We start from the raw sequence: 16,060 nt of genomic DNA on the forward strand, positions 1-16,060 counted from the left end.
GAGGCTGAACCTCCCTTGTCGCGGAGGAAGATGGAGAGGTTGCGGGTCCGTCGGATGCTTTCCAGCAACCGCTTACTACCTCAGACAACCATCTCTCCCTTACAGGTGTTCCAGGACCCAGCCACCCGAGCGCTCCCTTGCTGTCTCTGCGGCCGTGAGGATGAGGTTTCCAGCCTGGGCGGAACTTCCGACACCACCCCTCAACGCAGCAGCCTGCGAATACAGAAGAAGAGGAGGACGGCCTCTCCATCTCCGGTGCGGCGTCACGACGGGAGGGGTAGAGGCCGTCAAACACCAGTGAAGGGAAAGAAGGGATCTTTTTTCTTTGCAGGTTCCTATGGAGGAGCAGACAGCGTCACCAGTGGCCAGGCAGACTCAGCTGGACAATGTGACGGCGGCCTCAGCGGCTAGAATTCCTTTCTCGGCGGCTAGCAGCTCACAGAGAGATGACAGCTCAGCGTCCCAAGCTGGAGCAGCGACATCTAGTGGTGAGTTAGAAAACCAGTTGATTTTAAAGCAATTATTGGAATCTGTTAATAAATTTAAAAAATGTTATTGCTAGTCAGTCACCAATTATCCCTGCTAATGTTTGGTCAGCACAGGCTTTAACCTACCATTCCTCAGTCTGCTATTGCTGTTAATGATAGCAGTTTTGATTCTTTTCTTAATAATCCTACTTCCTCTCAGATCCCTGAATTTCCTTTAAAGAGCCTCTCCCATGTGAAATCTCTCCTTTGGGTTTTCACTGACCACAAATATAAAAGAAAAAATTTGAAAGGCGACTTTATTGAATTATTGGCTTTACTCCCTGGTAAGGAATTTTTGGGAAAAAGTGACAAACAAATGGGACGAGTTATCAGAAGATAGACGCGTCGTTACTGCGCCAAAATCTTTTTACAATTGGTTACAAGCCTTTTGTATTTATATCTGCCAATTTTAGGTGAAAAATTCCTCAGATAAGTGTAGTGGGTCTATTTCCAAACATTTGGAGAATAATACTTGAAGCATATAGGAATATCGGGGGGTTTCGGGTGGTATCATTACGATGAATCATTTCGACAAAAGATGTCAGAGTGTATTCCTAATTTAAGATGGGGGTATGAAGGATGTAGGTTTATGGCTGAACCTGATCCCTACCGCTGAAACCAGTTTTTCAAGGACAGTTACCAGCACAGAATGTACCGCGCCACTTATAAAAAAGGTATTTGTTATGCATTTAATGATCTCAGTGCAAAGGGTCAACGTCGTGCCGATACAAGCACGAGTGTTCCTTTTGTTTCGGGACTCATCCCGTCTCAAAATGTTTCAAAATAAATTTTCCTGCACAAGGTAGAGAAAACTCCAAAGGCTTGCACTCCGGTGAATCTGCAAAACATGTACCCGTGGCTAATGCGGTACCCAGACAGGGAGAAAGCTGAGGTTTTAATTAAGGGATTTTCCTCAGGTTTCACCCTTCCAATTTTTTCAGGGGTCGGCTGCAGCCTAGTAAGTAATTTGAAATCGGTATTGACACATAGTGAGGTGGTAAGAAAAAAATTAATGAAAGAAATTACAGCAGGAAGGGTCGCGGGTCCTTTTGTTTTTCCTCCATTTAAGAATTTTTGTATTTCCCCTTTGGGCATTGTACCCAAAAAGGAGCCCAATTCTTATCGTTTAATTCATCACCTTTCATACCCAAAGGGTGATTCATTGAACGACGAGATTGATGATTCTTTGGCTTCTGTATCTTACGCAAGTTTCGACGACGCAATTAGGTTAATAAAAAAATTTGGTAACGGGGCCTTGTTAGCAAAGACTGATATTGAATCTGCATTCAGACTGCTCCCCATTGCCCCTGAATGTTTTAATTCTCTAGGTTTCTGTTTTGAAGGAAAATATTTTTACGATATGTGTCTCCCTATGGGGTGTTCCTTATCGTGTAGATATTTTGAGACTTTTGCTACTTTTTTGCAATGGGTCGTCTCATACGAGGCTGGCTACAACGGGATTATCCACTATTTGGATGACTTTGTGATCGTAGGACCCTCTGATTCTCCCATTTGTCTTTTAATGCTAAAATTATTTTTGAACATTTCTAAGTTTTTTGGTGTGCCAATAGCCACTGAAAAAACAGTTTTTCCGGTCACGGTTATAGAATTCCTTGGGATCAGTATTGATACTAGGTTGTGTCAATATCAGCTCCCTTTGGTTAAAATAACTAGGATTCAGAATACGATTTATCTTTTTTTGCGTCGGAAGAAAGTATTGTTAAAAGAGTTACAGTCTTTTCTAGGTCTTCTGGCTTTCGCCACTAGGGTGATGCCAGTTGGCAGAATTTTTTCCAGGCGATTGTCTATGGCCATGTCTGGCCTTAAATCTCCGTTTTCCCATATCCGTCTTACTTCGGATCTGAAAGATGACCTTTTGGTTTGGTCGCAGTTTTTATCTGATTATAATGGCCGTACTTTTTTCCAAGAAGATTTTATTTTTTCAGCCGATCTTGATCTTTACACGGATGCAGCAGGTTCGCTAGGTTTCGCAGCGATCTGGGGCACCCATTGGTGCTGCGGTTCTTGGCCCCCATTCTGGGTTGCCAATAAGGCAACCAAGAATATAGTTCTCCTCGAGTTATTCCCCATAGTAGTTGCTTTTGAATTATGGGGAAAATTTTTCGCTAACAAACGAATTTTAGTACATTCAGATAATAAGGGTGTTATCTTCGCTTTAAACTGTCTCTCTTCTAAATCCATATTTGTTATAAAATTATTAAGATATCTTGTTTTACTATGTTTAAGGTTTAACATTTGGGTGAAAGCAAAACATGTTCCTGGAAAAAGTAATCTGATAGCTGATAGCCTGTCTCGTTTTCAGATGGCTCGTTTCAGACAGCTTTTTCCAGAAGCGGATCAGGTTGGATGCACCTGCCCGAGTCAGCTTTGGGATCTGATTTAGCCCCTATTGTTTCGGCTATCAGGGGCTCGATTGCTTCCAAAACATGGATCGAGTACTCGGTTGCATGGAGAAAGTGGCTCTTGTTCGCCGAGGAATTGGGTTTAGCTGGTTTCTCATGTACCGAACAAACGGTCCTTGCTTTTATTTGTTCACTTATGCAACAGAAGTTATCTTTTAATTATATTAACAAGAGCCTGGCAGGAATTTCCTTTTTTCTAAAATTACACAATCTCCCAGCGTGTAACAGTTTCTTTTCGGTTCGTCAGGCTTTAAAGGGATACAGAAGACAGACTTTTACGCCTGATACACGTAGGCCCGTTTCATTAGAACTTTTAAAAAAAATTTGTTTAAATACACCTAAGGTGTGTATTTCGGAATTCGAAGCATTATTATTTCATACAGCATTTGTGCTAATTTTCTTTGCTGCACTTCGAATTTCGGAGCTAGTTCCTAATAATAAAAAAAGTAGTTCAGGTTTAAAATTTAGTGAAGTATGCGTTTCCCAAGGAAAGGTTCTGGTTTTTATTAGTAAATCCAAAACGGATGTGTTAGGTAAAGGGCATTGGCTCACGTTGCATTCATGTGGGGATCATATCATTTGCCCTTACTTAGTCATTTCTAGATACATTTCCGTAAGACCTTCTTGTATAGGTAATTTTCTGGTTCATTTAGATTCATCCCCATTAACAAGGTTTCAATTTTCTGCCATTTTCAGGCGATGCCTGATTTCTTTAGACCTTGGTCACTTAAAATTTTCATCCCATTCATTTCGCATCGGAGCTGCTACGGAAGCTGCTAGGTTGGGCCTAAATGAGTCTGTAATTATGAGTTTGGGTAGATGGGAGTCAAAGAGGTTTGGTTTATATATCCGTCCTAATCTTTCTCTCTGATTCTAGGTTCATTATCCTCCATCTGGATCATTGGACATTCATTTGTTCATTGGGCTCACATCCGGGCGTGTCAACGATGTTACTCTTCTAACCTGTCTTTGCCTCCTGACTCTTTTAAGATTTTTTGGAAAGGTATTCGTGGTTTGCGTTGGGACAATCTTTGTCACCACATTTCTATTTTATCTCACAGTTTACCTTATCCTGATATTTTAATAATCCACCTTGGGGGTAATGACATAGGAAAGTATTCAACTTTAGATTTGATCTTTAAGATTAAGCGCGATTTGCAGCATATTCATTTGTCCTTTCCTAGTACTAAAATAATCTTTTCTGAAATGATTCCGCGTTTTCTCTGGCTATCTTTCCCGGAGAATAGGTCTCTGGAGAAGATTCGGAGGCGTGTTAATCATTCAATTGAGAAATTTATGCCTATATTGAACAGTTTTTCATATAGGCACACTGAGTTGGAAGGAGGTTTTTCTGGTCTCTATAGTCTGATGGTATCCACCTATCTGCATAGGTTTGGATATCTTCAATTCGGATCTCCAGAATTGGTAGAAATGGCCACGGTCTGGGGTAGGCCGTTTTTTTTGTCAGCCGACAAAAACCGTCTGGTGGGGACTTTGTATTATTAGTTATGGTATTCGCTCGAGTTCTATACTGAGCGAGATCTTAAGAGATGTTAAAGTTTGGAAAATGTTATATTAAGAATTAAATAATATTGAAAATGTTACTATGAGAAGTTTAGTAATATTAAATGGAAAGTTATGAGTAGATAGATTTATTTTATACCAATAACGGTGCCGCGGCCATTTCTACTACCAAAATAAAAAAATAAAAAATAAAATGAAATGATTTATTTATTTATTCTATAAAGTTATTTAAATTATTTTGGGGTCTATGTTTTTATTCAAATCATTAGAAGTTAAGTTGTCTTGTACGGCCTACACTCCCATGAAAGGGGGCATTAATTAAGCCCACATCATGGGATTGTGGCCGCAGAACAACATGTAAAAAAAAAAAAAAAAAAAAATGGTCAACTGAAGGTACAGTAGCTGGCAGCTTGGGCGGGAAAAACGTGACTTTCAAAGGATGAGTCATTTGCTGGGCAAAATATGCTCAGAGTCCGTGTTTCCCGGCTTTTAGCAGGTGTTCAAACTCAATGTTCCCGGGCTTTCTACATGTGTTTTGAAATCACAGTTTCCCGGGCTTTGTACACGTGCGGGGGGGCTATATACGCCCACTGCCCTGAAGGGTTTTTTCAGTCAAGGCCTAGTACGGCATAGTGTGCTTCCCCTCCCTCCCTCCCTGTCGCAGCACCTTATGTGGTATGTCACCCTTGAAATCAAGGGGGGGACTTTGTATTTATTAGTTATGGTATTCGCTTCGAGTTCTATGACTGAGGCGAGATCTTAAGAGATGATTAAAGTTTTGGAAAATGTTATATTAAGAATTTAAATAATATTGAAAATGTTACTATTAGAATTTTAGTAATATAAATGGAATATTTATGATTATATAGATTTATTTATACCAATAACGGTGCCAGCGGGCCATTACTACTACCAAAATAAAAAAATAAAAAATAAAATGAAATGATTATTTATTTATTCAATAAAGTTATTTAAATTATTTTGGTCTAAGTTTTTTATTCAAATCATTAGAAGTTAGTTGTCTTGTACGGCCTACACTCCCATGTCTTTTCCCTGATGTATGACACACTTCCTTTGTATGTAATGCTCCACCCCTTCTTGCTGTGATTGTATTTCCCGTGTCATGGATGCAGCTTACAGGTCACCATGTAGCAGGAAACAGTTATTCTGCATAGTAAGCTACAGACAATATCATCTTTTGACGACCGCATAAACATCACAATCTATTCTGTTGTATCATGACATCTGCTGTGACCTCATTTTGGAATATAACACCTCTGTGGATGGAAACGGTATTGGTGAGTTAAAGCTATCTGATGAGGATTGTCCTCCGTGATTATATCTGCTTGTACAGGCCAGGCATAGAGGTCTCACAAGGATACATCGCTTCACAACAATCGAGTCAGAATTAAAAATAAATATCCCCAAAAAATCTATAAAAAAAAAAATTCCTCCAGTTTAGGCCGATACGTATTCTTCTACATATTTTTGGTAAAAAAAATTGCAATAAGCATTTATTGATTGGTTTGCGCAAGAGTTATAGCGTCTACAAAATAGGTTTATGGCATTTTTATCAATAATTATTTTTACTAGTAATGGCGGCAATCAGGGATTTTTATCGTGACTGCGACATTATGGCGGACACATTAGACAGTTTTGACTCTATTTCGAGACCATTCACATTTATGCAGTAATCAGTGCTATAAAAATGCACTGATTACTGTATAAATGTGACTGTCAGGAAAGGGGTTAACCACTAGGGGGCTAGGAAGGGGTTAAATGTGTCCTAGAGAGTGATTCTAACTGTGTGGGGGCTGGGCTTACTGTGACATGACACTGATCTCTGCTCCCGATTAAAGGGAGCAGACAATCAGTGTCCTGTCACTAGGCAGAACAGGGAGATGTCTTGTTTACACAGGCATCCCCCGTCCTGCAGTGTCATGACACGATTGCGGGACACCGGCGGACATCGAGTCTGCGGGTCCCGCAGGCACCCTCATGGAGCTTGCGGCAGGGGCGCACGACCACACAGTGGCAAATTTAAAGGGATGTACATGTACGCCCATTTGCCTGTCTGTGCCACTCTGCTGACGTAAATGTTCGTGCGGTGGTCAGCAAGTGGTTAAGAGGAAATTTTCAGGAAAAAAACCTTTCCAGAGCCCCCTGCATGGTACACAGAGCCCCCTGCATAACACACAGCCCCCTGCATGGTACACACAGCCCCCTGCATGGTACACACAGCCTCCCGCATAGCACACAGCCCCCTGCATGATACACAGCTCACGCATAACACACAGCCCCCCCACATTGTACACAGACTCCCCGCATTGTACACAGACTCCCCACATTGTACACAGACCCCTGCATAGTACACAGACCCCCATCTCACTCGTTGTGGATCGAAGCTTCTGAATACCTCCATTGGCGCTTTGGACCCAGTCATGTGACTGCTCTCCTCTCGTTCATTGATGGTCACATGACCGCTCTCCTCCTCCAATAAAAAGCTACACTTGAGGAGGGGGCGGAGCCGGAGGAGGAGAGCGGCCAGAACGAGCGGCGTTGGTGGAGGGATTGAAAGGCTTGGATTTGCACTTATAGTGTCAAGGGGGAGCGTTGTGTGGGAGGGGGCTGGCAGTGGTGTTTTCTGGAGTTTGGAGTGTGCTGACAGCGCTGTCCCAGGGCCAGGTGAGGCGTGACACCCTCTCAATGGGTGGCACCCGGGGCGGACCGCCCAACCCCTGCCCCCATTGTTTTCAGGGTAAAAAAGTGTGTGTTATACGCCGATAAATACGGTAATTCAGATTACGAAAACATTGAACTAAAGGCTGCAATGTAACAAAATAGGTAAAAAGCCAAGGGGATGAATACTTTTGCACGGCACTGTATACCCTATATACACATATATATAAAGGTTCATTGGGTTATGCTGTGTATTCCAGTCACCAGGTAAATGTGCACCATTTGAATGCAACTGCTGTCGAACAGAAATCGCATCTGGCCATACACTTTACAATTTTCTTGTTCAACTTACATTTAGATTTACCAAAATCATATAATATGAGGTCAAACCTAAACCCTTTCAATTTGTATGCAATAAGGCAGGCCCTTGCACTACATAGTTGAAGTTAAATCTAAAGAAATCGTATAATGTAATGGCCAGCCTTATGCCGCGTACACACGATCATTTTTCGGGTTGTAAAAAAACAAAGTTTTCAGGCTCTAGAAAAACGAAGTTTTTTTCAACCTGATCATAAAACGGCCTTGCGTACATCACGTTCGTGAAAAAAAGCTAGCAAAGCGCGGTGACGTACAGCACGTACAATGGCACTATAAAGGGGAAGTTCCATTCGGATGGCGCCACCCTTTGGGCTGTTTTAGCTGATTTCTTGTTAGTAAAAGACGATTCGCGCTTTTCTTTCTGTTACAGCGTGATGAATGTGCTTACTCCATTATGAACGGTAGTTTTACCAGAACGAGCGCTCCCATCTCATAACTTGCTTGTGAGCATGCACGGATTTTTCACGTCATTAAAGCCCCCACACGACCATTTTTTACGACCTTAAAAACGTCAACGTTAAAAACGTCGTTAAAAAATAGAGCATGCTCAAATTTTTTTTGTTGCCCGTTTTTCAGAACCCGAAAAATGCTCTAAAGCCCACACACAATCGTTTTTAATGACATTAGATGTATACAGCAATGGCAACATTCAGGCTGTTTCCTGTTCATTCAATATATGATGTGTCTGGAGTTCATTTTGGGAGAGGAAATTGCAAAAATATGCTGGAGACTTCCACTTACCATAATCAATATATATGCCTTTAATATCAATATCTTGTCCTATTTAAAATCAAACAAAAAAATAAATAAATAAATTCTCTCTCCGCAACATTACTGTAATGTAATATCTACCCCTTAAAGGCCCTTAAAAAATAAAACGTGTGTGTGTGTATATATATATATATATATATATATATATATATACAGTACATACTGTATATGTAGCACCACCCCCGTAGGAGCTGCTGGTTAGTTTTGGGTCTTGCACGTTACCTCAACACTTGTTGTCTAGGGAAAGAAAGTTGGAAATAATTCCAATGTCCACACAAGATGTAAAACCTATAACTGTCAGGTTATTTATTCTCTTTTTGCTTGAACTTGTAGAGAAGGTAGAATGATAAAGGGGAAGGGAAGGGAAGGTACACGGTACAGATCACTGGGGAAAAACCCCTAAACTTCAAAGTAATTTGCCACTCCTTCCGGAGTGGGTATTGCTCACCCGGATAGACCCCTCTCACCTGGCCTAGCAGCCGAATGATGGCACGAACCAGTTCGCTAATAGTCCTCTGCCACAGACTGATTGAGGAGAACGAATTGAACAGTCTGGAATCCTCTGCCACAGGATGCATCACCCGAACTTCCAGCTGTACAGTTAAAGAGCTTTTAAGCCGACGCGGCGAACTGTAAAACAACGTGAATTGTGATCCCTCCTTAATAAAGTCACCAGGCCTATCCCGAACATAAGCCTTCCGCTTGGTCTCCTCCAGGGCAGGTCCTCCCCCCTCCTTCATTAAGTGTAGCTTCCTTCACTTGAGATGGACAGCTTAGGATCCCTCTTGATTCGTAGGCCCCAGCCAGCATACCTGGGCCTACTAGCAGAGATGTAGTCTCTGGCCAACGTATCCGGGGCTGAAAATCACACAACACATACCTCGTGCCAGAGGGCCACGAGGCAAAGAGCCCAAAAACATGGTGTCTGCCCCTTAAGTACCCCTTCCCGTATACACAGCGGGGCACCTTTCCACTGGGCTGCTCCCGAGGAAAGATACTTAGGGGCCAGATTCACATAGATTGCGACCGTGTAACGTAACCCGTTTACGTTACAACCGCCGCAAAGTTTTCAGTGTAAGTGCCCGATCCACAAAGCACTTACCTGTAAACTTGCGGCGGTGTATCGTAAACACGTCCGGTGCAAGCCCGCCCAATTCAAATGGGGCGGTACCATTTAATTAGGCGCGCCACGTGCCGCGCCGGACGTACTGCGCATGCTCCGTTCGCAATTTTCCCGACGTGTTTGCGAATCGCGACGTGCGTAACGTACTTACGCCGGGAAAAAAAAAAATTCAAAAGCGACGCCGGGAACGACGGGCATACTTTAACATGGACGAGGAGTACAAGGAGTAATTTTACACCATGTTAATAGCAACCCTAACTTTGCGAAGGAAAAATAAGACTTGCATACCGACGTAACGACGGGAAAAACCTTTGTGGATCGCCATACTGCTAATTTGCATACCCGACGCTGGAATACGACGCGAACGTCACCCAGCGGCGGCCAAGGTACTGCATCCTAAGATCCTAAGATCCGACGGTGTAAGTCAATTACACCTGTCGGATCTTAGGGCTATATATGCAGAACTGGTTCTATGAATCAGCCGCATAGATAGAACAAGAGATACGCCGTTGTATCTGTTCTGTGAATCTGGCCCTTAATGACCAATTGCTTGTCCTTGTTCCAACACTGGCCTGTGGGGGTAGCGCCACCCACAGCCAACAGTGGGAAAATGCTATCAGGCACAGCCACTGTCAGGACAGAGGCTAATTTAGAACAAATCATACAGTCTGAGCCACATTATTGGCTCAGACACCCACTAGATTTAGCGCCCAGTCATTTGGGAGCAGGGCGCTTCATATATATATATATTTTTTTTAACACCCACACACTGAACATTCTCTCTTTTTAAAGCCATATTGCTCAAATGCACAGTAATTCATATATTTTACGGTTTCAGACTACTTTTCAAAATCTCCATTACATTTTTCAACAGCTATGTAGTGTGAGGGTTTTACTAAATAGAGCCCTTTATTTTTTATTCTATCAGGTAGTCTTTCAAACAAACATGGTTGTTGGAGAGTCTAAAGGGATAGGTATAGCGTAACGCCCTGTACACAACGATCGTTCATCCGATGAAAACGGACCGATGGATTTTTCATCAGATACCGATGAAGCTGACTTTCATCAGTCTTGCCTACACACCATCAGTTAAAAATCTGTTCGTGGTCAGAACGCGGTGACGTAAAACACTACGACGTGCTGAGAAAAATGAAGTTCAATGCTTCCGAGCATGCGTCGACTTGATTCTGAGCATGCATGGATTTTTAACCTATGGACTTGCCCACAGACGATTGTTTTTTTTTATCGTTTTTTAAACCATCAGATCATTTTAAAAAAGGTTCTACGTTTTTTCACCGATGGGAAAAAAAAACGATGGGGCCCACACACGATCGGTTTGTTCGATGAAAACGGTCCATCAGACCATTTTCATCAGACGAACCGATCGTGTGTACAGGGCATAAGAGATCGTAAGCTCTTCTATCTTCTATTTCATGCAAGTATAATGTAACAGTGGAAAAACATATGGCGATTTTTTTATTATTTCTACTTTCAGACAACTTTCCAATTGTAAATATGAGCCTACAGATCAAAGTAATTGATCACAAAAAACATTGTACTATTAGATTATAATGACTTCTTATTTCTATTTATTATAGCTTACATTTTTTAAACACTACCGTATATGTTTTGGTATTACAAGCATTTTAAAGCAGAAATTTAGAAGATTCTATCTCTTGAATTTGTGTACATTTACCATGTAAGAGGGAACATCTCAGCCAGAGCACCCTTCGTGGTTTCCTGCCTTATACTTGCAAAACGTCTACACTGCTTTCAGCGCTACTCTGCACCATTTGTTTTTCCACTTTAGAGCAGAACTAAACTTCGGAATACTTTCCATAGCTCCAATGGTCTGATGCCTGTGAGGTCCCTCGCCAGGAATCTCTCACAGGCTTAATCCGGGTGCTGGTCTTGGTCATCTTGATTGGCCATCGTGGGATGAGGTAACTCCAGTGCATTACATGAATTCATCATCCTGGCCAATGACTACCAGTGAATTGGTTTAGCAGGGGTTTCCTCTGAAGCTTAAAAGTTTGAAAAAGACTGGAAGAGGTGTTAGGAAAAATCTGGAAGGTGTGTTAATTGTTTTGAGTTACATGGCTGAAGCTTAGATAGTGGCAAAGGCCCTTTCCGCGGTTTGGGAATTGGAATGGTTGTTTTGGTTTTTCAAATTTTATTGTTGCTGTGCTCAAAAAAAGGGTCTATTATTCTTAAAGTGGTTTTTGCCCCGTTTTACATTCCTGCATCACTATCCAAATGGCTCTTTTGGCTGTTCATTGGTTAGATTGATAGCAGTGCAACCATTGTCTCCCGCTGCTGTCAATCAAATTAATGACGCAGCGTACCGGGGGCGGGGGCGAACCATACACTTGTTGGCTTATGGCCCCTGAGTGTATCACACGGGGAGCGTGCCCGAAAGGTAACGCCCTCGGGAGAACGCTTTCCCAGAAGGGGGTTAGCTCTTGCGAGGGAGGGAGCCCAGAAGAGGACGATCGGGGGCTCTCTGTGCAAAACGAACATGTACAGTGGAGGTAAGTATAACATGTTTGTTTTTTTTTGTTTTGTTTTTTAAACTCAACCCATACAACCCCTTTAAGGTATAGGAAGAATGCAGAGTTCCCACTTTAAAATGGGCTATCCATTTGTCGCGCAGTTGTTTCATCTCTTTCATCAATGTACAGGAAAAGGGATATCACATATGGAGAATCTTTCCATGAAAATAAAAATAAAAAACTGAAAAAGGTTTTAATGCTTCCAACGATAGTTACGGTTCAATGTTAAGCCCAGTAGATGAATTCACCAGCTCATGGGCTTGTGATCCTTTTACAGAGCACTCACTAAGAGTGAGCAGTGCTGTAGTAGCACAGTGCATTACAAAGACCACATCCTTTAAAGTAGTGACAGAGAGCACTATGTGGCTGAAAATGTTAAAGATACAGTAAGAATTTCCACTTATAGTCAAAGTTAGAAGCGCTGCTAGTAAATCCCTTAGTTATATAACAAGTGAAAGTGGCCTTTGTCATATTTGAGTATTTGTCAATACTCTTACATAGACTGGCTCAGGTATACAAATAAACTATATGCCCAAACAGTTGAGGGCACCTGACCATCACACCTACCTACCTATATGGCCAAAAGTATTTGGACACACTTCCAAATTATGGAGTTCAGGTGCTTCCAGTGAAGGGTATTGTTAATGCTGCAGACTACAAGGCTGATTTAGACAATTGTGGATTTCCAACCCTGGGGTAATAGTTTTAGGTACACTCTTCTGAGCACAAGGCTAACTCAAAAGACATGATAGAATAGGGTTGGGGTGAAGGAACTTGAGTAGCCTGCACAAAACAAGCATGGGACAGACACGTGTGTATGACCATCCTACATCAGGTATATGGAAAAGACAGCACTGGGTCCGCAATATTTTGTACCTATAAGAGGAAAAAGCAGCATTTCTACAGGTTTACTGTATTTTTCCTGTAACTCACCTGACACGACAAACCAGAGAATTATAAAATAGACACCTGAGAAAATAATTAGGAGAAAAATAACTATTAATATTGTTATAATTTGCAATTGATGGCGTTACACAGAATTTAACAGACTACATAATATTTTTCACATCTGTCCTTCCCAATGACAATTATAATATAATGCATCGGCCACACTTATGCCTGGTACACACAAAGGGAAAATCAAACAAATGATAATTCTGGGTTTTTTGCATGCTAATTGTATATATCGAACTTGAGAGTCCTATTAAGCAGTCAGAAAAGGGGGTGGGGACGAGCGAGCGCCCCCCCTACCAGGCCGCATGCCCACAACATGGGGGGGTGCTTTGGGGCAGGGGGGCCTGCGCCCCCCCACCCCAAAGAGCTCGCTCGTCCTCACCCCCCTTCCTGACCTGCCGGGCTGCGTGCTTGGATGAGGGTTTGGTATAGACTTTGGGGGGACCCCCACGCCGTTTTTTTCGGCGTAGGGAGTTCCCCTTAAAATCCGAACCAGACCGAAGGGCCTGGTATGCTCTTAGAGGGGGAACCCATGGAGTTTTTTTTTTTTATGTGGCGTGGAGTTGCCCCTCAAGATCATCAGAGCACAAGTTGCATGCTAAAGTTGTATCAGTCAAGAAGGCGATCCAACTTTGATCCGACTTCACTGATATTCAATGGGCTGAAGTAGAATCAAATTCGGACTAAAGTAGTACATGGAGCATTTTCAAAGTCGGGACCGACTTGTGTTGGACCAGTTAAGACGACCCCCATAGGGAAACATTGATCTTCAACACGTCATGCGACATGAGCTCCCAATGTCGGAGCATTTGTCATATCAGTGTGAACCCAGCCTAAAAGTTGATTGGCTACCATGCACAGCCGCATCAGATTTTACACTCTCCAGTGTTAGTAAATCCCCCACAATGTTTTGTTCTGGCAACCATACATATATGGTTAATACCCCTAAATTTTAGCATTCAGTAACAGTATAATACATATTTTATTTTTTTCACATGGCCTTTGTTTATTCTCTACATTCACATGCAGAACAAGCTGTCTAGCAAAAATGATAATGATAGAGTTTGGGACAAACCATATACACAGCCAGGGGTGTTGAAAATAGTCAACTTTTTATACATATGCTACTGATATAAGGAGACTCTGATCTAATGTGGTGTCTGTAGGGGAGGGGTGCTGACTGTTATTCGAATGATCACCAACCATTAGATCAGCAGCCAGCAACCATTAGAGTAGGGTGACCAGACATCCCCGGTTTCCGGGGACAGTCCCCGGATTGAGGACAATGTCCCCGGACCAAGTCTGTCCCCCGGATTGGATTTGAACAGGGGCTGGGGCAAAGACAGTCAGTGTAGAATAAAAAAAAATCTGAATTACACACCCCCACTCCGCCGCTCCTACTAGCTTAGGGGGGTGTATTTATTTCCATTATCTGTGCCCCTTTCTGATGATCATGTGCTGGTCAGAGCTGAGGGAATATTTCTTCAGTTTCGGGTGCATGCCCATTCAGCTCCGCTCACATGTTCTTCTGCCTTGGCTCAAGTCCCGGCCAGCTGCTAGCCTGCTTATCTCCTTGCCTTCCCTGACAGAGTGATCTTCCTCCACTCACCACCCATTAGAAGCCGGGGCCCTAAGAGTAAAACTTGACAGGCTGTGAGGCAGGGGGCGGCGGCGATGGACAGAGAATTGCTGATTGCCGCCATTACTAGTAAAAAAAATATATGTCCCCGGATTTCATTTAAATAATCTGGTCACCTTACATTAGAGACCTCTTTTAGCTCACATTTCCATTCTATCAGTGCCCACTCCATCCTTAGAGACCTCCATTAAATGAGAGAGATCCCAATTATATCAGCACTCCATGTCCTCTTTAAGTAAAAAAAAAAAAAAAAAAAACTCACTGTTGGGTTCCCAGACCTCAAAAAATATGAAAAAATGCAGTGGTCCCCCTATAATTCTATTAATTTGTTTGTGAAAAAATTATTGTGAATAAAATGTTATTTGAAAATTATTTAATCACAAAATATATACATAGTGCATACTACAAAAAATAAATAAAATATTGCTGTGTTCTGCTAAAGTGTTCAGGTTTGGCTTGAAGAAAAGGTGGCAACCCTACCTCCTCCCTGACTGTCAAATGCCCCCTGAATAGCGATCCACTATTGATTTCTTTCCTTAGGGGCGTCAAGGGCTTCTGCATATGGTAATGAGCCCAGACAGACATTTACAAGCAATATAACTTATTTGAATACTACTTCAGCAATCAAATTATGTGTAGGTTCTATGAGTTATGGGCATAGTTGTTAAAGAGACGATCTGTCTTGGTATGTGAGAGCCACATTATAGAGATCTCTCTTCATAGATAAATCCTTCATTATTATTCAACCACCCATAGCAATTAACATACATCCTACTCTCCAGAGCCCCCAAAATTCAAAGACACTCACCCCACAGCAGATGCTCTTTTGACCCAGTCATTGTGATATGGTACAGGGACATGACAGCTATTAAAATAGAGAATCTCTTTTCACACTCCCAGAAAAGGGGGTAAGCACAGACAGATTCCCAGTTCCTCTTTTCAAGAGAAATCAGCATGAATATACCTTATATTGTCAAATGTTTTGTGAAGCCTGCCTTTACACGCACATGAACGTTAATGACATCCCAGTCTTAGTTCCTAGGGTTCAATATTGAGTTGGCCCACCCTTTGCAGATATAACAGCTTCAACTCTTCTGGGAAGGCTGTCCACAAGGTTTAGTAGTGTTTCTATGAGAATGTTTGACTATTCTTCCAGGCACTGATGTTGGACGAGAAGGTTTTGGCTCGCAGTCTCCACTCTAATTCATTCCAAAGATGTTCTATGGGGTTGGGGTCAGGACTCTGTGCAGGCCAGTCAATTTCCTCCACCCCAACCTCGCTCATCTATGTCTTTATGGACCTTGCTTTGTGCATTGGTGTGCAATCATTTTGGAACAGGAGGGGGCCATCCCCAAACTGTTCTCACAAAGCTGGGAGCATGAAATTGTCCAAAATGTCTTGGTATGGTGATACCTTAGGAGTTTCCTTCACTGGAACTAAGAGGCCAAGTCCAAGCCCAACCCCAGAAAGACAAGAGGCAGCCGCTCATA

General features: G+C 42.3%; 1 protein-coding gene across 1 annotated transcript in view; it reads right to left on the reverse strand.

The window, feature by feature from the left end:
- Nucleotides 1–15,448, reverse strand: part of LOC120933245 (adhesion G protein-coupled receptor E3-like) — a 79,027-nt gene extending 63,579 nt beyond the window's left edge. The window contains exons 1-3 of the mRNA XM_040346347.1: nucleotides 15,379–15,448; nucleotides 12,911–12,946; nucleotides 8,273–8,311 (exon numbers count right to left, since the gene is read on the reverse strand). Coding sequence (XP_040202281.1) covers nucleotides 8,273–8,311; nucleotides 12,911–12,946; nucleotides 15,379–15,430 — 127 coding nt within the window. The 5' untranslated portion in view covers nucleotides 15,431–15,448. The remainder of the gene's footprint in view (nucleotides 1–8,272; nucleotides 8,312–12,910; nucleotides 12,947–15,378) is intronic.
- Nucleotides 15,449–16,060: the final 612 nt, after the last annotated feature.

This window comes from Rana temporaria, chromosome 3 (genome assembly GCF_905171775.1).
Source record: "Rana temporaria chromosome 3, aRanTem1.1, whole genome shotgun sequence".
Classification (NCBI taxonomy): domain Eukaryota; kingdom Metazoa; phylum Chordata; class Amphibia; order Anura; family Ranidae; genus Rana; species Rana temporaria.